This window comes from Nerophis ophidion, linkage group LG17 (assembly GCF_033978795.1).
Source record: "Nerophis ophidion isolate RoL-2023_Sa linkage group LG17, RoL_Noph_v1.0, whole genome shotgun sequence".
In the NCBI taxonomy this organism is placed as follows: domain Eukaryota; kingdom Metazoa; phylum Chordata; class Actinopteri; order Syngnathiformes; family Syngnathidae; genus Nerophis; species Nerophis ophidion.
In genome coordinates, this window is record NC_084627.1 from 34,860,268 (window position 1) to 34,882,741 (window position 22,474).

The 22,474-nt window shown below is 41.1% G+C and overlaps 1 protein-coding gene across 2 annotated transcripts in view; it reads right to left on the minus strand.

Annotated features, from left to right (window-relative positions):
• Positions 1–1,770: 1,770 nt before the first annotated feature.
• Positions 1,771–22,474, minus strand: part of eeig1b (estrogen-induced osteoclastogenesis regulator 1b) — a 48,325-nt gene continuing 27,621 nt past the window's right edge. Inside the window, exons 7-12 of one of the 2 annotated variants that reach the window (XM_061876811.1) lie at positions 22,264–22,415; positions 19,620–19,724; positions 16,781–16,952; positions 6,089–6,207; positions 3,870–3,939; positions 1,771–3,785 (exon numbers count right to left, since the gene is read on the minus strand). In XM_061876811.1, the coding sequence (XP_061732795.1) occupies positions 3,719–3,785; positions 3,870–3,939; positions 6,089–6,207; positions 16,781–16,952; positions 19,620–19,724; positions 22,264–22,415 (685 nt within the window). In that variant the 3' untranslated portion in view covers positions 1,771–3,718. Of the gene's footprint in view, positions 3,786–3,869; positions 3,940–6,088; positions 6,211–16,780; positions 16,953–19,619; positions 19,725–22,263; positions 22,416–22,474 lie in introns of both variants that reach the window. The other variant, XM_061876810.1, reaches the window with a different exon arrangement.

Here is a 22,474-nt window from a genome sequence, read left to right on the forward strand (position 1 = left end):
TAAACACATACCTTTTAAATTCCTTCCTCCTCTGTCCTGACAATTTAAATCAATGGTAAAGTATTTTTTTTTTTTATTGTAAAGAATAATAAATACATTTGAATTTAATTCTTCATTTCAGCTTCCGTTTGTTTGACGAAGAATATTTGTGAAATATTTCTTCGAACTTATTATTACTAAGATTCAAAAAAAATATTATGGCAAATCTACAAAATCTGAAGAATCAAATTTAAATCTTATTTCAAAGTATTTTGAATTTATTTAAAAATGTTTGTTCTTGAAAATCTAGAAGAAATAATGATTTTTTTTTTTTTAGAAATATAGCTTGGTCCAATTTGTTATATATTCTAACAAAAAATGCAGATTGGATTTTAACCCATTTAAAACATGTCATCAAAATTAATCTTAATCAGGAAAAATTACTAATGATGTTCCAGAAATTATTTTTTTAATTTTTTCAAAAAGATTTGAATTAGTTAGTTTTTCCCTTTTTTTTCGGTTGAATTTTGAATTTTAAAGAGTCGAAATTGAAGATAAACTATGTTTCAAAATTTAATTTTCCTTTTTTTTCCTTTTTTCTCCTCTTTTAAACCGTTCAATTAAGTGTTTTTTTCATCATTTATTCCCTACAAAGAAACCTTCCGTAAAAGGAAAAAAAAATGTACAACGGAATGACGGACAGAAATACCCATTTTTTTCGATATATAGATGTATTTATTAAAGGTAAATTGAGCAAATTGGCTATTTCTGGCAATTTATTTAAGTGTGTATCAAACTGGTAGCCCTTTGCATTAATCAGTACCCAAGAAGTAGCTCTTGGTTTCAAAAAGGTTGGTGACCCCTGAGCTAATGCAACAAAATTTCGTTCTTATCTGTACTGTAAAGTTCAAATTTGAATGACAATAAAAAGGAAGTCTAAGTGTGGTTCTTTTATATATTTTTTCAAGTCGACAGCCATAACTTCCTGCTTCTCAAGGCTGATACCAATAACTGATGGATATTTACAATATAACTATTATTTTTCTAAATGTAGATTTGATTGTATTGTATCCGCTCCTGGGATGCGGCTGACTTTTGTCGGCGTCTTAGTCAGTGGAAACGTCCTAATTGGCGATTTGGGGTAGCTGGTGAGGTTCAATATATCAAAGCCAGTGTTTTTGTTTTCTTTCTGGCAAAGTGTCTTCTTCTGAAAATATCAACAAAGTCCTGCACAACCAACGGAGGATATGTTTGTCTACTCTGGTGGGTTTTTTTTTAAGTTATCAAATTATTGACATCATAATAATAATTCTGTTGGGTCGATAATTATCGTGCACTCCCAAGTAACCCTGATTTTAAAGATAATGTACAATTTATTGTAAATGTAAAATCTACTATATTTGAAATTGCACTCGTGTGAATGGAGATCATTTTAAATTATCCATGTTTGTGTGGAAATGTCCAGAAACCGCACGGACAATCCTCCCACTCTTAAAACTCCTTACTCTTCAAGGTCTCAAACAAACTTTCAGCCGTCCCCTAAATCAGTATAAGGCTCACTCTGATAGATAACACGTATAACATGCTCAAGGATAACATGTTTGTCTTTGATGATGGTTGCAACGGTGTGTACTGTTGGGTGTCTTTCCTCCCTTTTGAGCCTTTAATGTTCATTTTCACTTCCATAGTGATGGCTTCTCTTTTTTTTGGCACACTGCCCCCAGAAGAGCCTACTTTATGCTCGGGAGTTATAGTGATGTGCAAGAACCACTAAATAAACAAAGAACATCATAAAATGAAGACACCCTATAATTGTGTTTTTATCAAAAGGCCTCACTTTGGACACACCTACTCAAATTCCTCTTGAAGAGAAGCTGCATTAAGTAAACAAAAAAGTAAGTGATTTCTACAAAAAAAGGGTTTAACCAGTGGTTCAAAATGTTCACAAGATAGTGAGTTTAAATATCTCTTAGTCTAAATAAACACATTTTTGCATACTCACATACCTGTAGTACAAAACCCAAAACCAGTCAAGTTGGCACATTGTGTAATTCGTAAATAAAAACAGAATACAATGATTTGCAAATCCTTTTCAACGTATATTCAATAGAATAGACTGCAAAGACAAGATATTTAATGTTCGAACTGAGAAACATTTCTTTTTTTGCAAATAATCATTAACTTGGAAAAAAGATGGCACAGGGGCATTTTTACCACTGTGTTACATGGCCTTTCCTTTTAACAACACTCAGTTAATGTTTGGTAACTGAGGAAATCAATTTTCTAAGCTTTTCAGGTGGAATTATTTCCCATTTTTGCTTGATGTACAGCTTAAGTTGTTCTAAAGTCCGGGGTCTCTGTTGTCATATTTTTTGCTTCATAATGTGCCACACATTTTTAATGGGAGACAGGTCTGGACTACAGTCTAGTACCCGCACTCTTTTACTATGAAGCCACGCTGTTGTATCACATGGTTTGGCATTGTCTTGCTGAAATAAGCAGGGGCGTCCATGATAACGTTGCTTGGATGGTAAAATATCATGCTCCAAAACCTGTATGTACCTTTCAGCATCAATGGTGCCTTCACAGATGTGTAAGTCACCCATGCTTTGGGCACTAATACACCCCCATACCATCACAGATGCTGGCTTTTGAACTCTGCACCTATAACAGTCCGAATGGTTATTTTCCTCTTTGTTCCAGAGGACACAATGTCCACAGTTTCCAAAAACAATTTGAAATGTGGACTTGTCAGACCACAGAACACTTTTTCACTTCGCATCAGTCCATCTTAGATGAGCTCGGGCCCAGCGAAGCCGGCAGCGTTTCTGGGTGTTGTTGATAAAGGACTTTCGCTTTGCATAATGGAGTTTTAACTTGCACTTACAGATGTAACAACAAACTGTAGTTACTGACAGTGGTTTTCTGAAGAGTTCCTGAGGTCATGTGGTGATATCCTTTACACACTGATGTCGCTTTTTGATGCGGTACCACCCGAGGGATCGAAGGTCACGCGTCCTTGCCGCTTACGTGCAGGGATTTCTCCAGATTCTCTGAACCTTTTGATGATATTACAGACCTTAGATGCTGAAATCCCTAAATTTCTTGCAATAGCTCGTTGAGCAATGTTTTAAACCTGTTCGACAATTTGCTCACGCATTTGTTCACAAAGTGGTGACCCTCGCCCCATCCTTGTTTGTGAATGACTGAGCATTTCATGGAAGCTGCTTTTGTACCCAATCATGGCACCCACCTGTTCTCAATTAGCCTGTTCACCTGTGGGATTTTCCGAATAAGTGTTTGATGAGCTTTCCTCAACTTTCTCAGTATTTTTTGCCACTTGTGCCAGCTTTTTTGAAACATGCTGCAGGCATCACATTCCAAATGAGCTAATATTTGCAAAAAAATAATACAATTTACCAGTTGGACTGTTTATTATCTTGTCTTTGCAATGTGTTTAATTGAATATATGTTGAAAAGGATTTGCAAATCATTGTCCTTTTTTATTTATTTACGATTTACACAACATGCCAACTTCACTGGCTTTGGGGTTAGTATGTAAACTATAGAAAAACAAATATAAATCAGCTCTTGAACCCCATTCTCCTTAATTTAATGTGAAAAACAGGTAGCTAATCGTAGTCTTAAATAAAGTGGTCTGTACTGACTTTAGATGTGAACATACTTGAAGGTGCATAGTCACATACAATCAGATATAAAAGAAACTTTGGAAAGTTGATCAGGTGACTGACAAGATAGTTGAGTGAGTCTCTAAGATCACAGCGTCAAACACGCCAGGTGTCACACTGTAAAGACACATATGCACAGAGTTATACTTACACAACATAACACAGAAATACCGGAAACAAATAGACAGAAAAACAGTCTACCTGTTAGCAAGCTGTGTCCCACAGAGGGTTGTGGTCCCATCTTTGCTGACAAACAACTGCAAGCTGCTGTCTGGAAGAAAAAGTTGCAAAATGCACGTCAAAAGTAGGGTCTGGGGTTTTTCATCCATCCTCTTCCGCTTATCCAAGGTCAGGTCGCGGGGGTAGCAGCCTAAGTAGGGAAGCCCAGACTTCCCTCTCCCCAGCCACTTCGTCCAGCTCTTCCCGGGGGATCCCGAGGCATTCCCAGGCCAGCCGGGAGACATAGTCTTCCCAACGTGTCCTGGCTCTTCCCCGTGGCCTCCTACCGGTTGGATGTGCCCTAAACACCTCCCTAGGGAGGCGTTTGGGTGGCATCCTGACCAGATGCCCGAGCCACCTCATCTGGCTCCTCTCCATGTGGAGGAGCAGCGGCTTTACTTTGAGCTCCTCCTGGATGACGGAGCTTCTCACCCTATCTCTAAGGGAGAGCCCCGCTTCCCGGTAGAGGAAACTCATTTCGGCCGCTTGTACCCGTGATCTTGTCCTTTAGGTCATAACCCAAAGCTCATGACCATAGGTGAGGATGGGAACATGATCGACCGGTAAATTGAGAGATTTGCCTATGGGTCTGAGTTTTTTTTAAATTTTTTTAATTCAACTATTTCCGGGACAGATACCCTTCTAAAACTGTTACTTATTGTTCTGCAAGTTTACTTGCAAAAATGCTATATTTCATTGGCTGCAAAAATACATAAAAATCGGTCAGTAGCATATTAACTTTAGAAATAAATGCCCCTGCCAACAGGTTTGTCATGAGACATTTGCACTTGTACTATTTTAAAGGCCTACTGAAATGAGATTTTCTTATTTAAACGGGGATAGCAGGTCCATTCTATGTGTCATACTTGATCATTTCGCGATATTGCCATATTTTTGCTGAAATATTTTAGTAGAGAATATCCACGATATAGTTCGCAACTTTTGGTCGCTAATAAAAAAGCCTTGCCTATACCGGAAGTTGTGCGCGTGATGTCACTGGTTGTAGGGCTCCTCACATCCTCACATTGTTTATAATGGGAGCCTCCAGCAGCAAGAGCTATTCGGACAGAGAAAGTGACAATTTCCCCATTAATTTGAGCGAGGATGAAAGATTCGTGGATGAGGAAATTTAAAAGTGACGGACTAGAAAAAAAAAATAATAATTACAAAAAAAGGTGATTGCATTGGGAGCGATTCAGATGTTTTTAGACACATTTACTAGGATAATTCTGGTAAATCACTTATCTTTCTATTGTGTTGCTAGTGTTTTAGTGAGTTAAATAGTACCTGATAGTCAGAGGGGTGTGTCCACGGGTGTGTTGACGCCAGTCTCTGAGGGAATTACTCGCGGCAGCTGCAGCAGAACAGAAGCTCCACTGATCTCCGGTAAGAGGCGACTTATTACCACAATATTCTCACCGAAAACTGCCGGTCGACATGTAGTCGGTATCCATGTTCGCCTGACCGCTCTGATCCATAGTAAAGCGTCACCTCCGGGAATTTTAAACAAGGTAACACCGTGTGTTTGTGTGGCTAAAGGCTTTAGCTTCCCAACTCAATCTTTTTACTTCGACCTGTCCATTATTAATTGAACAAATTGCAAAAGATTCAGCAACACAGATGTCCAGAATACTGTGTATTTGCGCGATGAAAAGAGACGACTTTTAGCCGCAAGTGGTGCTGCGCTAATATTTTCCCTCCAACCCAAGACGTCACGCGTCATCATACGTGCCATCATTCCGTGACGTTTTCAACAAGAAACTCCGCGGGAAATTTAAAATTGTAATGCCGTATTGGCATGTGTTGCAATGTTAATATTTCATCATTGATATATAAACTATCAGACTGCGTGGTCGGTAGTAGTGGGTTTCAGTAGGCCTTTAATTTGCCAATTTTTAGTGTTTTTGTGAAAGTACAATTACTGGTACATTTCATTCATTCATTTTCTAGCAGCGATCTTCTTCAGGGTCACAAGTGAGATGGAGGCTAACCAAGTGGGCTTTGGGTAAGAGATTCAAATAACCAAATGAAAAAAACATTTAAACTCAGATTCACACTGAAATTCCAAAATAACATCACATGCATGTGTTTGTTCAGTGGGAGGAAACCCAAGTATCTGGACACACCCACACAAGGGAAAACAAGCAAGTTTAGTGATGTCTATGTCAGAATCTCGCAGCCCAAATAAGCTGTGCACAAACCTTCATTGTTGCTGCTGTCTGAAAAATTTTGACTCTGGACAATCTTTTCCACAATGTCATCAGCATCAAGGCGGGTATCGTCCACACAGCTGTGCTGCCTCTCCATCACGTTCTTCTTTCTACTGTTCAACACAACAACACAGAAGATTTGTATGTAAGGGTGTAATGGTACACAATAATTTCGATTCGGTACGTACCTCGGTTAAGAGGTCACGGTTTGGTTAATTTTCGGTACAGTAAGAAAACAACAATATATAAATTTTTTGGTTATTTATTTACCAAATTTGTAAACAATGGCATAACATTCATATACACACAGGGTTCATTGCCAAGGTTAATGTGGTCAACATATATAAAATAAAAACTAAATAAGATAAGGCGCAGAATGGTTTCTTAACAAAACATTTTTACATATAAAGTGCTTTTTTTGATTGATTGATTGAGACTTTTATTAGTAGATTGCACAGTACAGTACATATTCCGTACAATTGACCACTGAATGCAAACACCCCAATACGTTTTTCAACTTGTTTAAGTCGGAGTCCACGTTCATCAACATTAAACTGCCTCAAGTTGTTGCTCTTACTGCCAAGTTAGCCTGGCTAACTTGGTAGTAAGAGGATATATGGGCTCATTGTTTTTCCACCATAGAAGTGGGTCAAAATGTAGTTTTTAATGCAATACAGCAACCCCCTGCAATCCTGAACAGGACAAGCGGTATAAAATGGATGGATGGATGGTCTTAAATCTTCTGCTATAAAAACATTTGTTATTGCTTTAGCCCTGCCTGACTTGCCAAGGAGAGGCTGCTTGAATGTGGTGGTGATGCTTCAAAGGGGTTAGCATGTTTGACGTGTTGGCAGAAGCACACCCTAATGAGTGTGCTTCTGCCAACGGCTGCTGAACAATGTCGGCAAGCCTCCGTCCTTCATTGTTGTATCGCACCGCGCAGCCAAAGTGTTCCCAAACGGGAGATGTTAACGAGACAGGAGGGTCTTCCAGCTCTGGCTTTTACATGTTGTCCTAGCCCGGTCGCTGCTAGGATGCCGTGTGTTGTGTCTCGCTCTGCATTATTTACACAACCTGCGGTGCGCTACCTAATATGTCCGTGTGGAAACTCGTTCAGTACACCTCCGAACCGAACCCCCGTACCGAAACAGTTCAATACAAACACACATACTGTTACACCCCTATTTGTATGGTATGCCTATTTCAATATGCAGTGGTACCATAACTTACAATATATATTTTTTTTATTTTTACATTTTGCTGCTCTACCTAATCTTTACAAAATACACCAATGCTAATAATAATAATAATAATAATAATAATAATATAATGCCCTGCGATGAGGTGGCGACTTGTTCAGGGTTTACGCCGCCTTTCGCCCTATTGTAGCTGAGATAGGCATCAGGGCCCCCGCAATCCCAAAGAGAATAAGCGGTAGAAAATGGATGAATAATAATAATAATAATAATGATAATAATAATAATAATAATAATAATAATAATAATAGCAATTAAAGCTGCAAGCATCGTCGAACAGGCCCTCACCCCTATTTTACCACTGCGTTCATACGCATGACACTTGTGGTCACGTGTTTCCCCAGACCCTCACCCAAGAGCAGAGCATACCGTATTTCCTTGAATTGCCGCAGGACATATAGTATGCGCCTGCCTTGAATTACTGCCGGGTCAAACTCGCTTCGCAAAATAATTAGCGCATGCTTAGTATTACCGCCTGGTCAAACTTGTGACGTCACGAGTGACACTTCCCCTGTCATCATTTTCAAAACTGAGGAGACTGATTTCAATACCGGTAATTTGAAATCCCATAAAGGGAAGAAGATTAAGAGCTATTAAGTAGGATTTAAGGTCCAAGCTTATATCACACTAAATTTTTTACTGCATACCTTTGGTAAGTGCCGGAGTGAGAAGAGGTTTTAAAATAATTAGCGCATGCTTACTTTTACCACATGCCTTTGGTACGCGCAGGAGTGAGAAGAGGTTTTAAATTAATTAGCGCCCCGGCGGCAATTCAAGGAAATACGGTATATAAGTTATGACTGTTAGAATTTTCCACCATTAGAGGGCGATAAATGCGGCGTAATTGTCATATAGTTGTGTCCAACCAAACATCCTGACGTACCATCAAAAATTTCAGGGAGATCAGAGCATGTTTAAGGAAGTTTTGACTGTTGGAATTTTCCACGACATGCGGGCGATTTTGGCGCCATTGCAGTGACGCGGTTACGTTCCACCTAATACTCCGACCCACCATCTAAAATTTCCGGAAGATCGGAGCATGTATATAGAGATGTCCGATAATATCGGTATGCCGATATTATCGGCTGATAAATGCTTTAAAATGCAATATCGGAAGTTATCTGTATCGGTTTTAATAAAAGTAAAATTTATGACTTTTTAAAACTCTGCTGTGTACACGGACGTAGGGAGAAGAACAGAGCGCCAATAAACCTTAAAGGCACTGCCTTTGCGTGCCGGCCAGGTCACATAATATCTACAGCTTTTACACACACAAACGTGAATGCAAGGCATACTTGGTCAACAGCCATACAAGTGACACTGAGGGTGGCCGTATAAACAACTTTAACACTGTTCCAAATATGCGCCACACTGTGAACCCACACCAAACAAGAATGACAAACACATTTCGGGAGAATATCCACACCGTAACACAACATAAACACAACAGAACAAATACCCAGAACCCCTTGCAGCTCTAACTCTTCCGGGACGCTGCAATATACACCCCTGCCACCCCCTACATCCCCGACCTCAACCTCGCCCACCTCAACCTCCTCATGCTCTCTCAGGGAGAGCATGTACCAAATTCCTAGCTGCTGTTTTGAAGCATGTTAAAAATAATAACTCACTTTGTGACTTCAATAATAGATATGGCAGTGCCATGTTGGCATTGTTTTCCATAACTTGAGTTGATTTATTTTGGAAAACCTTATTACATTGTTTAATGCATCCATCACAACAAAATTAGGCATAATAATGTGTTAATTCCACGGCTGTATCGGTTCATATCAGTATCGGTAATTAAGAGTTGGACAATATCGGATACCAGCAAAAAAGCCATTATCAGACATTCCTACATGTATACTATAATTTTCCATCTCAAGCGGGCGATAAAGGCGCCGCTGTAGTCATGCAGTTGCGTCCCACCCAACACCCCGGGTCCACCATCCAAAATGTCAGTAAGATCGGAGCATGTCTAAGGAAGTTAGTAGTGTTAATGTTTTTCAACACAAGTGGTGATAAAGGCGCCAGAGTAGGCATGCAATTGTGTACCACTCACCATCAAACATTTCAGGAAGATTGACGCATGTGGAAGGAAGTTGTGACAGTTATAATAAACTGCCACAGGGGGGCGATAAAGAGTCCACAGGGGTCGTGCAGTTGCGTCCCACCCAACACTTCAACACAACATCAAACATTTCAGGAAGATCGGAGCATTTTTAAGGACGCTAAAATTATCATAGTATTCCACCCCCAGGGGGCGATGAAGTCACCACAGTAGTCATGCAGTAGCAGCCCAACCAACACTCCGAACCACCATCGAAATATTAAGGAAGATATGTGCATTTTTAAGGATGTTAAAATAAATAAATGGTAAATGGGTTGTACTTGTATAGCGCTTTTCTACCTTCAAGGTACTCAAAGCGCTTTGACACTACTTCCACATTTACCCATTCACACACACATTCACACACTGATGGAGGGAGCTGCCATGCAAGGCGCCAACCAGCACCCATCAGGAGCAAGGGTGAAGTGACTTGCTCAGGACACAACGGACGTGACGAGGTTGGTTCTAGGTGGGATTTGAACCAGTGACCCTCGGGTTGCGCACGGCCACTCATCCCACTGCGCCACGCCGTCCCATGTTATGACTGTTTTTAATTTTCCACCACTAGATGGCGATATTAGCGCTACGGCACTGACAAAGCTGCATCCGACCTAACACTTCGACCCAACATCAAAAATTGCAGGAAGATCTGAGTATGTGGAAGGAAATTATGACTGTTATAATTATAATTCCGATATTGTCCAACTCTTAATTACCGATTCCGATATCAACCGATTCCGATATATATAGTTGTGAAATTAACACATTATTATGCCTAATTTTGTTGTGATGCATTAAACAATGTAACAAGGCTTTCCAAGATAAATCAACTCAAGTTATGGAAAAAAATGCCAACATGGCAATGCCATATTTATTATTGAAGTCACAAAGTGTATTATTTTTCTTTAACATACCTCAAAACAGCAGCTTGGAATTTGGGACATGCTCTCCCTGAAATAATCCTGATACCCACTACAACTATGGGAAATACTATACTTTGACTTTGACAAAGTATATTATTTTAAAACATTTTTTAAACATGCCTCAAAACAACAGCTACAAAAACAATGAATGCACACAGCTTCAGTCCAGAGTATACTAAAGTAATAAAGTAAACTAAACAAGCTCAATCTGCCCTGCTCTCACGGATTTGTATGAGTAACACAAATGTGCTGCAAGCTAGTGGTGAGTGCTTGAAGTGGCCTAGCAGTCCGCCAGAGCTCCTGAAATGCTGCATTGAGACAGGGCACCTCGGTTCACCGCAAGCTGCTTTCGGTGTTTGCTTTTCATCCATCTTCCGCTTTTATTCATCGTGTATCTCCTTATGATTCTTGAAGAGGTGGGAGATCTAATTGCTCGTATTAAAGGAAAACGTGTTGGTTCCTCCTCGCATAACCGACTTTTTGCAGTCATTGCAAATGACCAGTTTTTTTATCCGTCAGTCCCACTTTAAAATAATCCCAAACCATAGACAAGGTGTTGTTAGTCAGTCACAGAACTTGCTTGCTTGTTAGCCAAGGCTACAGCACCGGCAACAACACGCTCTTGTTGTTATGCTGCGATCACTGCGGTTTGATGAGGTCATGGAGCATCGCCAGTAAACCTCTCATGCTGCGGTCGTCAACTCTTGTGTTGTGTGTGGGAGAGCGGCGAGGATAGAGGGGAGGGGCTGCTGACTGGAAGACTCAACTGCTCTGTACTGCTCCCTACGTCCGTGTTCTACCGGATACGTACCGCTCCGTACAGCAGCGTTTTAAAAAGTCATTAATTTTAGTTTTTGAAACAGATACCGATAATTTCCGGTTTTACATTTTAAAGCATTTATTTCTAGTTATAATGTTCCACCACAAGGGGGCAATGACAATGTCAAAATTCACGTCTAGTAGAGATGCGCGGTTTGCGGTCTCATCCGCGGAGTTCGCGGATAAACCGCGGGTCGGGCGGGTGACATGGCAAAAAAATAGATTTTAATTAGATTCGGGTGGGTGGCGGTTGAACCATTCGGAAATATTTGATATACATGGTTCTGGGATCGGTATCCTTTATCAATCAAAGAACCATTTAGGACCTGTGTCACAAAGCGAAGAAGACAATAGAACACGCAAACATTCTCTAGAAAGACTGCCGGCAGTCGCCCAATTGATAAGTATTAGGGCGTGATATGTAACCATTGGCTTTGTCATCTTCTACAGCATGTACAATCTGTTTGTCAGTCTAGCATAATGTTGTGTGTGGCTTCCGCTGACATACGCACACGACTGCAAGGCATACTGGGTGACAGAGTACACTAATGGTTGTGATATAAACAATTTTAACACTCTTACTAATATGCGCCAATCTGTGAAGCCACGGCAAACAAGAATGACAAACACATTTCGGGAGAACATCCTCCCAGTAACACAACATAAAAGCAACACAACAAATACCCAGAATCCGTTGCATCCATGACAAACCTGACTTTTTTATACACCCCGCTAGCAGCAAAAGCCGCCACGGGGTGGATGACGACTTTGGTGATGCGGTTGCAGATAAAGCCTCATGTCATTTTGTAGAAATATCCGCTCAGCTAAAGTGAAGTGAACACAGTTTCATGGCTGATGGCGCGGTGCAGGTGTCGCGGCCAGCAGTGTCGGGTATAAAGAGTATGGCCAACTAAACAGGCGCCGTGACTGCGCCCAGATGAATGCAATTGCTGTCGTCTTGACGTTAGTTATTCAGACGAAATCAACCAAAATAATATGTCTATATCTAGTATACAAGCTTTACACTGAGAACTGAGAACTATAGTTTTACACTATGCCGGTCCTAAAGAAGTACCGCAGTACTAATGAACTGAGAACAGTACTACACTGCTATACTTTCTTTGAAAATTATTAAATAATTTTTTTTTCCCCCTCCGGACATGACGGCACGTTGTCATCATGTTGTGACATTGTTTCAAAAATTAGGCAACACACACGCACAGAGTACTTACAAGCAGACACAACGTGGAGAAGAGAGGGAGAATGGACACATTTTGGCTTTAAAATTAAAGGCCTACTGAAACCCACTACTATCGACCACGCAGTCTGATAGTTTATATATCAATGATGAAATATTAACATTGCAACACATGCCAATAGTTGACTAAATTATAATTTTTAATTTCCTGCATAGTTTCTTGTTGAAAACATCGCGGAATGATGACGTGTATGCGTGATGTCTTGGGTTGGAGGGGACATATTAACCCAGCACCACACACGGCTAAAAGTAGTCTCTTTTCATCGCATAATTACACATTCATTTGGACATCTATGTTGCTGAATCTTTTGCAATTTGTTCAATTAATAATGGAGACCATAAAGAATAATGCTGTTGGCGGAAAAGCGGTGGATTGCAGCTGTCTTTAGCACCGAAACAGAGCCTGTGTTTCTTTGATTGTTGTGAAGCTTTAACACAGAGCGGTCAAGCGAACATGTTTCTCTACGTCAACCAGCAAGTTTTTGGATGGGAAAATTGTGATATTAAGTCGGCTCTTACCGGAGACTTCAGTGGATTATGGGACTTCTCCTGCAGCTCAAAAAGGCAGCTGGGATCTTGGCTCCTCCATTGGCTTCTCTGAGAGACACTGGCGTTCACCGCAGCCATCCGACTTTCAGGTATGACTTTACAATCTCACTAGCGCTTTATCTTTTTTTTTTTTTTTTTTTTGTGCTTCACTTTAACTTTCCTCATCTACGAATCTTTCATCCTCGCTCAAATTAAAGGGGAAATTGTCGCTTTCTCGGTCCGAATAGCTCTTGCTGCTGGAGGCTCACATTATAAACAATGTGAGGAGCCCTACAACCTGTGACGTCACGCGCACATCATCTGCTACTTCCGGTAAAGGCAAAGCTTTTTTTATTAGCGACCAAAAGTTGGGAACTTTCTCGTCGATGTTCTCTACTAAATCCTTTCAGCAAAAATATGGCAATATATCGCGAAATGATCAAGTATGACACATAGAATGGACATTCTATCCCCGTTTAAATAAGAAAATCTAATTTCAGTATGCCTTTAAGGCTGTTGTTGAAGCTATAAACACTTAAGCGCTGTTCTACAAGAGGTGCTACAAAACATAGCTTGCTAGCAGTTAATGTTCATGGCGACCAAAAAAAACCTACTTTTCTTACAAATATCATCCCTGCAGGATAAGGAATATCCAAACATGATCCACTACACACCGTAGGAGGATATAAAAGCTAACCGCTAACAGCAAGCGAGTGCTTCTGAATGTAAACAAATGCCTTGAGTGGATCCACACAGACGTCGACTGTAACAATATCAAGTATATATCATTTTATTTTCACAAAATCTGATGTCATTTCCATTGTTTATAAACCCAGGAAATATGTCATTGGACATTGGAGAACTTTAAGCATGACCAATGTATGACCCTGTAACTGTAGTACAGTATCGGTCAAAACTAATAAGTGATCAAACAACAGAAGACAAATGCTTATCACATTTTAATTGTAGATAGAACATGTTAAAACAGAGAGTAAGCAAATAAACAGTAAATGACCAATTAGATTAGTAATAATTTTTTTACCGCTTGTCCCTCATAATTTTGACAGAATAAAACGTTCAGAAATAACACAAAATGTTAATGCATACGTCAGCAGCAAAATTAGGAGCCTTTGCTTGCTTACTTAATGCTAAAAGAGAAGTTGTCTCGTATGTTCTTGCTTACTATATTATTTTATGCCAATATGTTATTTTCATTGCAATTAGAAACATATGTTTAATGTAACATAAGATTTTCTGCTAAAATGAGATCAGTAATGGCATTTTTTTGTGGTCCCCTTTATTTTGAAAAGTATCAAAATACATTTTGGTAGAGGTACTACAATATTAGTATTAGGACAACTCTACTGAGAGCCCATGACTCCACATTAATGGTGGTAAGCTACATTTGTAGCCAAAGCTGCCCTGGGGTAGACAGGTGGAATAATGGCTGCCAATATGCGCCTACGATCTCTCTGACCACCACCAAACATTCATACACACTCATACACCAGCGTGAGTGGCACTTGGAGCAAGGTGGGTGAAGTACTTGCCCAAGGACACTACTGCAGTGACTAAAGGATGGCGGAAGCTGGATTTTTACCAGGAACCCTCAAAAGTCTGTATGATCACTCTACTATCTGAGCCACACACCCCCCAAATGTTTGTAATTTCTCAATGGGTTTCTTACTTTTCCTCTTATCTTTTTTCTTAAGCTCGGTTGGTAGAGTGGCCGTGCCAGCAACTTGAGGGTTGCAGGTTCGATTCCCGCTTCCGCCATCCTAGTCACTGCCGTTGTGTCCTTGGGCAAGGCACTTTACCCACCTGCTCCCAGTGCCACCCACACTGGTTTAAATGTAACTTAGATATTGGGTTCCACTATGTAAAGTGCTTTGAGTCACTAGAGAAAAGCGCTATATAAAAATATAATTCACATTCAAATTCATGATGTGTTCTTAAACGCCCAAATTGTTCCCACCTGCTGTTCTTAAGTTGCTGAATGTCAAATGGTTAGCGCGTGCGTGTCTATCATAATTTGCATAAAACGCGCCCTTATTTCCCGAAGATGCATATGTAAACACTAGGGGGGGTGGGAAAAAAATCGATTTGAATACGAATCGAATCGAATACGTTGTGCGATTCAGAATCGATTCTCATTTTTAAAAATCCATTATTTTTATTTTTTTTTTATTTTTTATCAATCAAACTAACCACTACACAGCAATACCATAACAATGCAATCCAATTCCAAAACCAAACCTGACCCAGCAACACTCAGAACTGCAATAAACAGAGCAATTGAGAAGACACAAACACGACACAGAACACACCAAAAGTAGTGAAACAAAAATGAATATTATCAACAACAGTATCAATATTAGTTATAATTTCAGCATAGCAGTGATTAAAAATCCCTCATTGACATTATCATTAGACATTTATAAAAAATTAAAAAAAAAGAACAATAGTGTCACAGTGGCTTACACTTGCATCGCATCTCATAAGCTTGACAACACACTGTGTCCAATGTTTTCACAAAGATAAGTTATATTTTTAGTTCGTTTAATAGTTAAAACAAATTTACATTATTGCAATCAGTTGATAAAACATTGTCCTTTACAATTATAAAAGCTTTTTTAAAAAAATCTACTACTCTGCTTGCATGTCAGCAGACTGGGGTAGATCCTGCTGAAATCCTACGTATTGAATGAATACAGAATCGTTTTGAATCGGAAAAATATTGTGTCTAAATGGAGAATCGAATCGAATCGAAAAAAATCGATATATTATCGAATTGTGACCCGAAGAAACGATATTGAATTGAATCGTGGGACATCCAAAGATTCGCAGCCCTAGTAAACACCCTTAATTCCGTAAATTGCATAGGTAAACGCCCTTACTTCCCCATATAAGGGCACAATTTCATCGGAAAAGCCAAACATCAGACACACGGAGAAAACCCAAACAGATTACAGAAGAGAAATTCATATTATCCCGTGGGGGAAATACATGATGTCAAAATGTACATTTAAGAAAGTGGGACTGCTGAGGTAGCCTAAAGCGTTCAAATCAATATTCGTCACTTTGGGCAAAACATGGTCGTGAAATATGCACTCCCTCCCCAAGGTATGATCTGCGGCAGCTTGCAGTACCAGCAAGAGTGTGTGTCTGTGTGTGTGTGTGTTTCTGGTATTTTGAAATGTTTATATATTGCTCATTTTGCTGTATGTCTGTCTTGTCTATATCTATATTAATTTAACATTAGACAATAGAAGTAAGGGAACTTGTCACACTTAAGAACAAATAGGCCACCCTAACAGTGCTCTGGAGCACTTGTAGATTTTGTTCTTACCTATGAACAAATCTCAGCTAAGAAAACATTGGTGAATACGAAAATCTCCTTAAAAACGTTGTAAGTTGGCCAAAGAACATTTGGTTTTAAGTACGGTTGGTAAATGGGGCCCAATATTTGTCTGCACCGCTGATCCATGCTCAGTTTGACACATCATCTACTAATGAGAGCTGTGACACACTTGCTACATGTACCAATTGGAATTTGGGGTTGAACTGAGCTGTTGACATTAATTAGTAATAAGCTCTACAACTCCACCCATCTTCAACCCCAAAAAGCTGCTGTTCTTCTCCAGGACTCGAAAGACTACTTGGGGAATTTCAAGCATGGTGGGAAATTTTTGGCACCAAAGAATATAACGCCCTCCTACTCTCAGGGTGATGTAATATTATGCAGGGGCAAGGTTTTTATTCTACAAGAGCAAAAGCAAGTGTGATCACCTGGAAGATCTGCTGGACATGATGGCAACGACTGAGGGTGGAGGAGGTCTCTCTGGTTTGGTGGAAGTATGTTGGTGTGCAAAATTACATGAAAAACTGCTGCTCGAGGAGGCGTTCCGGTAGTGAGTGAGGTCAGTTAGGCTGGAGGAATGAGAGTGATCTGTGCTGTAACCTAGAGAAGAGAGAACATTTGACCTTTAACAACCAAGTTATTGTGAGTTAGGAAGTTTAACTTGATTGTTTCATATACCCACTCCTCCAAATTTTTGACGGACGAACAAAGATGTATGTACATTATTTTTCAATAAACGTTATTTTGTGTTTTTCAGCAAATGTCTGTCAATCTCCCCAGTGAGCACACGAATGTTTTTTCTTCCGTCTCTGCTCTCACTCTCGCTGCCATTAACAACTCCCCTTCTCCTTCCCGACTGCTGCCTTTAACAAAGCGACAGGTGATTAGACAAAGACTCTCAGCTGTGTCATCTACACCCTTGTCGCTAATCTCGAAGCCGGTTCTGCCACACCCCGCTTTGCTGCAGGTCCGCAGGCCACGCTCCTCACCCATATAAATATAAATAAATAAATATATATTTGTTCTTGAGGGTGCATGGGAGTTTGCCAAACCAGTCTACATGTGCTTTGTGGACTTGGAGAAGGCATTCGACCGTGTCCTTCGGGAAGTCCTGTGGGGAGTGCTCAGAGAGTATGGGGTATCGGACTGTCTTATTGTGGCGGTCCGTTCCCTGTAAGATCAGTGCCAGAGCTTGGTCCGCATTGCCGGCAGTAAGTCGAACACATTTCCAGTGAGGGTTGGACTCCGCCAAGGCTGTCCTTTGTCACCGATTCTGTTCATAACTTTTATGGACAGAATTTCTAGGCGCAGTCAAGGCGTTGAGGGGTTCCGGTTTGGTAACCGCAGGATTAGGTCTCTGCTTTTTGCAGATGATGTGATCCTGATGGCTTCATCTGATCGGGATCTTCAGCTCTCGCTGGATCGGTTCGCAGCCGAGTGTGAAGCGACCGGAATGAGAATCAGCACCTCCAAGTCAGAGTCCATGGTTCTCGCCCGGAAAAGGGTGGAGTGCCATCTCCGGGTTGGGGAGGAGACCCTGCCCCAAGTGGAGGAGTTCAAGTACCTAGGAGTCTTGTTCACGAGTGAGGGAAGAGTGGATCGTGAGATCGACAGGCGGATCGGTGCGGCGTCTTCAGTAATGCGGACGTTGTACCGATCCGTTGTGGTGAAGAAGGAGCTGAGCCGGAAGGCAAAGCTCTCAATTTACCGGTCGATCTACGTTCCCATCCTCACCTATGGTCATGAGCTTTGGGTCATGACCGAAAGGATAAGATCACGGGTACAAGCGGCCGAAATTAGTTTCCTCCGCCGTGTGGCGGGTCTCTCCCTTAGAGATAGGGTGAGAAGCTCTGCCATCCGGGAGGAGCTCAAAGTAAAGCCGCTGCTCCTTCACATCGAGAGGAGCCAGATGAGGTGGTTCGGGCATCTGGTCAGGATGCCACCCGAACGCCTCCCTAGGGAGGTGTTTAGGGCACGTCCAACCGGTAGGAGGCCACGGGGAAGACCCAGGACACGTTGGGAAGACTATGTCTCCCGGCTGGCCTGGGAACGCCTCGGGATCCCCCGGGAAGAGCTAGACGAAGTGGCTGGGGAGAGGGAAGTCTGGGTTTCCCTGCTTAGGCTGTTGCCCCCGCGACCCGACTTACTTTACATCATAGCGGATGTGACACACACACACACACACACACACACACACACACACACACACACACACACTCTTGTCCCCCTCTGTCTGCTTCTTTTTCCTCAGTTTTAATGTCCATTTTTCTCAGATGATGCAATTGTTGATGAATGAAGTGCTGATATCAACAAACCCCCCCCCCCCGTCCACATCCCAGCCCCTGGATTGTTAATAATGTAAATAATTAAATGTATATACTCTGATGATTAACTTGTGTGATGACTGTATTATGGTGATAGTATATATTTGTACCATGAATTGATTTACGTGGACCCCAACTTATTCGGGTGTTACCATTTAGTGGTCAATTGTACGGAATATGTACTGTACAATGCAGTCTACTAATAAAACTTTCAATCAATCAATCAATCAAAGTTGCTCATTTGCCGATGACAATGGAAAAGTGTATTTTTCTTTTTAAAATGTGTATTATTTTAGCAATATGGTTGTCAAAGTTAGGGATTTTTGTGATTTCGGAACATTTGTGAGGGAACCCAAACAGGCTTCTGTACGATGCGTGTATTGGCGGAGCAGCATATACAGGTGACAGACAAGTTAAGCTTCTTGTTGTTGTTTTGGCTTGTTAATAAAGAGATGGTTGATCCATCATTCCTTTGATATGTTTGTTAGATATACAATGCCGTACAGCACTTTATATTGTGTTCAAAGTGTACACATGGACTTTTGTCAAGGCTACAACACATTTTTCATATTTACATTGTTTCTAATGGAGAAATTTGCTTTATCTATTTACAAAGCATGTTCTGAAACCAATTAAGGTTCCACTGTATTGTGTATGATTTCATTAAACTAATTGTTAAATTACTCAATAACTAAAAAATCAATAGCTGCAGCCCTAATAACTATCTAAGTACAAAAGTAGAAGGGGTTTATTTATGTGGACCCCGATTTAAACAAGTTGAAAAACTTATTTGGGTGTTACCATTTAGTGGTCAATTGTACGGAATATTTACTGTACTGTGCAATATACTAATAAAAGTCTCAATCAAACGTTACACTAGCAGAGCGAGGACCATTCCTGACAGTTACTGTATAACAAAGAAAAAATACATCTGTGGTCATACCTGAGAGTTTGCTGTGCTGGCTGGCAAAGCTGGAGCTGCGTAAATGTCCGGCGTGAAAAACAGACTCATCTGGGTTAGAGACACCCTCTTCCTCCTCCGGCAAACCTGGAACCCAGACAATTTAGAGAACGGCTATCTTAGTTATTATCCATGATTCCAAATTGTTCGGCTTATTGGAGGTCGGGTTGCGGGGGCAGCAGCCTAAGTAGCTCTGCAGCTACTTCATTGAGGTACTCCCAGGGGTTTCCAAGGCGTTCTCAGGCCAGCTGGGAGACATAGTCTCTCCAACATGTCCTGGGTCTTCCCTGTGGCCTCCTATTAGTCGGACATGTCCTGAATACCTCCCCAGAAAGGCGTCGAGGGCACAAAATTAAATAGATGCCTGAGCCACCTCATCTGGCGCCAACTGATGTAGAGGACCATTGATTTTTTTCCGCGCTCCCCCCGAAGTTTCCTAGTCCCCCTATGGAGGAAACAAATGTTGCCGCTTTTCTCCACAATCTTGTCCTTTCTGTCTCTACCCAAAATTCATGACCATAGGTGATGATATGAACAAAGATGGATGGGTAAATGGAGTACTTCGCCTTCTGGTTTAGCTCTCTCATCATCACCAGACTGAGGCAGACTCTCCATCATTGCAGACGCCGCACCAGGTTGCCGGTCTATCCTATCAGCCATCAAGACCCCAAGGTAATTGAACTCCTTCACCTACGACACCTTTTCCGATCGAGAACCATGGACTTGGAGATTCTCATCCCAGTCGCAAACTTATCCTGTGAGAGCTAAGGATCGCAGTCCGATTAAGCCTGCAGGACCACATAAGCAAAAAGCAGGTCCTACTGCGCCAAGAAACTCTGTCCGTAAAAGTTTTGAACAGAATCGTTGACAAAGGGCAGCCGTGGCAAAGTGCAACCCTTGGTGGAAACTGGTCCGACTTACTGCTGCCTATAAAACTAAAATCGGGCGGTCCGATACGTCATACTCTCGATGGCAGGCTTGTCACTGACAGTTTGGTTATGTTCGGATTTTTCCTGTGTTTGTGTTTTATTTCCTGTCAGCGCTCTTATTTTGTTTCCATTTCCTGCACGTCTCCCTGAGCGCTCGTTTCTGTTAGAATAACTGTTTCTAAGTTATCACAAAAACTTTGTGTTACATTGAGTGCCTGGTGAGAAGCAAAAGCTGTCTTTGGAACCAACCAAGAGTAAGGCTCGTAAAACACCACTGTGTAGGGGGAGAGAAGCATAATGAAGGTGTTCTGTTTCTTTTATGTATTGTAATCTAACATAAAGATATTGTCTGACCCAAGGACTACAAAAGCAAAGAGGAAGCAGGACCAGACGACCTATTTTTGAACTGTTTTACGAACCTCTCTTTGAACTCTTTTACGAACCTCTTCTTTGAACTCTTTTACGACCTTTTCTGTGAACTCTATACGACCCTCGTCCCTTAGAAACAGCTGTTGGCATGTGGTCAGAGAAAGTCTAAATAAAGGGGAAGAAATAAAATATTTCGCTAGAGCGTGCTGAGACAATGAACAAGAGTACAGTGTGTCCGGCGTCTCTCCTCAATTGAGCCAAATTGAATTCTGTCTCTGTTTGATTCTTTGCTTCTTGTCTTGTTTGATACATGTCATCAGTGTTTGAACCCGACAGTTTCCCTCACCTGTCCCTAATTGGCAGCCTGGCACACCTGGTGGCAATTGCCAATCAGGCTACTACCTGCCTCGCCCTCCAGTCAGTGCTTGAGGATTGCTAGCTGTTTGCTCTCTCCAGTTTTCCTTGAATCCTGTATCTTGTTGCCTTTTTCCTGCTTTCCTGGTATCCTGTTTCCTGTCTCCTGGTTCCTGGTTTGTGTTTTCCCTGCATTTTTGACATTAAAATCATGTTTTCTTGCGCCAAGCCTGCCATCTCTGCATCTTGGGGTTCATCACCAACAAATCCTGACACCCAGATCAGTACGTTGGCTATAAAGTGAATATTTCTGTCCCAGTTTAAAAGTATAATATTGAAAAATAGGCCACCTTCAAAAAACCCACTACTGCGTTAATGTCTTTAATGTCCTTTGTGTTCTTTGATGTTTCCCTCTTACACACATTTTTAGTGTGCTATGGCTAAGAGTTTTTTTTTTCTCCTTGGCCTCAGTCTGGACCCCCTCTACAGGGGCCCAGGCCTAGACTGAATTGTTTTTTTCTCACCCACCCCCCCTTCCTCTTTGTTTCTCACCATTTTTGTAAGGGGCGCCGGAAGTTGGCAGACCCGTCAGTGATCCTGTTCTGTCTCCCTGTAATGTTTGTCCGCTCTTGAATGGGATTGTGCTGAAAATATTCATTTCCCCTTTGGGATTATTAAAGTATTTCTGATTCTGATTCTGATTGGGTAAAATGTCCACTGTGACACATTTTTTTAAGCAGCATCGTTACGTTATAATTCAATATTTTTTGAAAGAAACCAATTGTTAATATCTTCAATATTAGCACATGCATACAAAAATAGCGAAAGCCGCCCTTGAAATCTAATGGCTAAATTAGAGCCAAGAATAGGATTAGGTATACGCTACATAATCCAATTAGTCGACTAATTGCTAAGAAAGTCAATGGAAAGTCGACCATCAAAATAATCGTTAAATGCCGCTTTAATACACTCACCTGAGCTATGAACTGATGTCTGTCGAGGATCAAGGGCGCAGGGTTTCTCCATAATAGTTTGTAGTGGTTGCATTTTGACATCAGTGCTATCACCCTTACGGTCCAGCTGAAGGCTGGGGTCCACATCGCCGATAGAGACAGATTTGGTTGTACTAGAAGGTTGATAAAGCCATTAAACTATCAACAATGTAAATATTTACTGTTGTGTAAA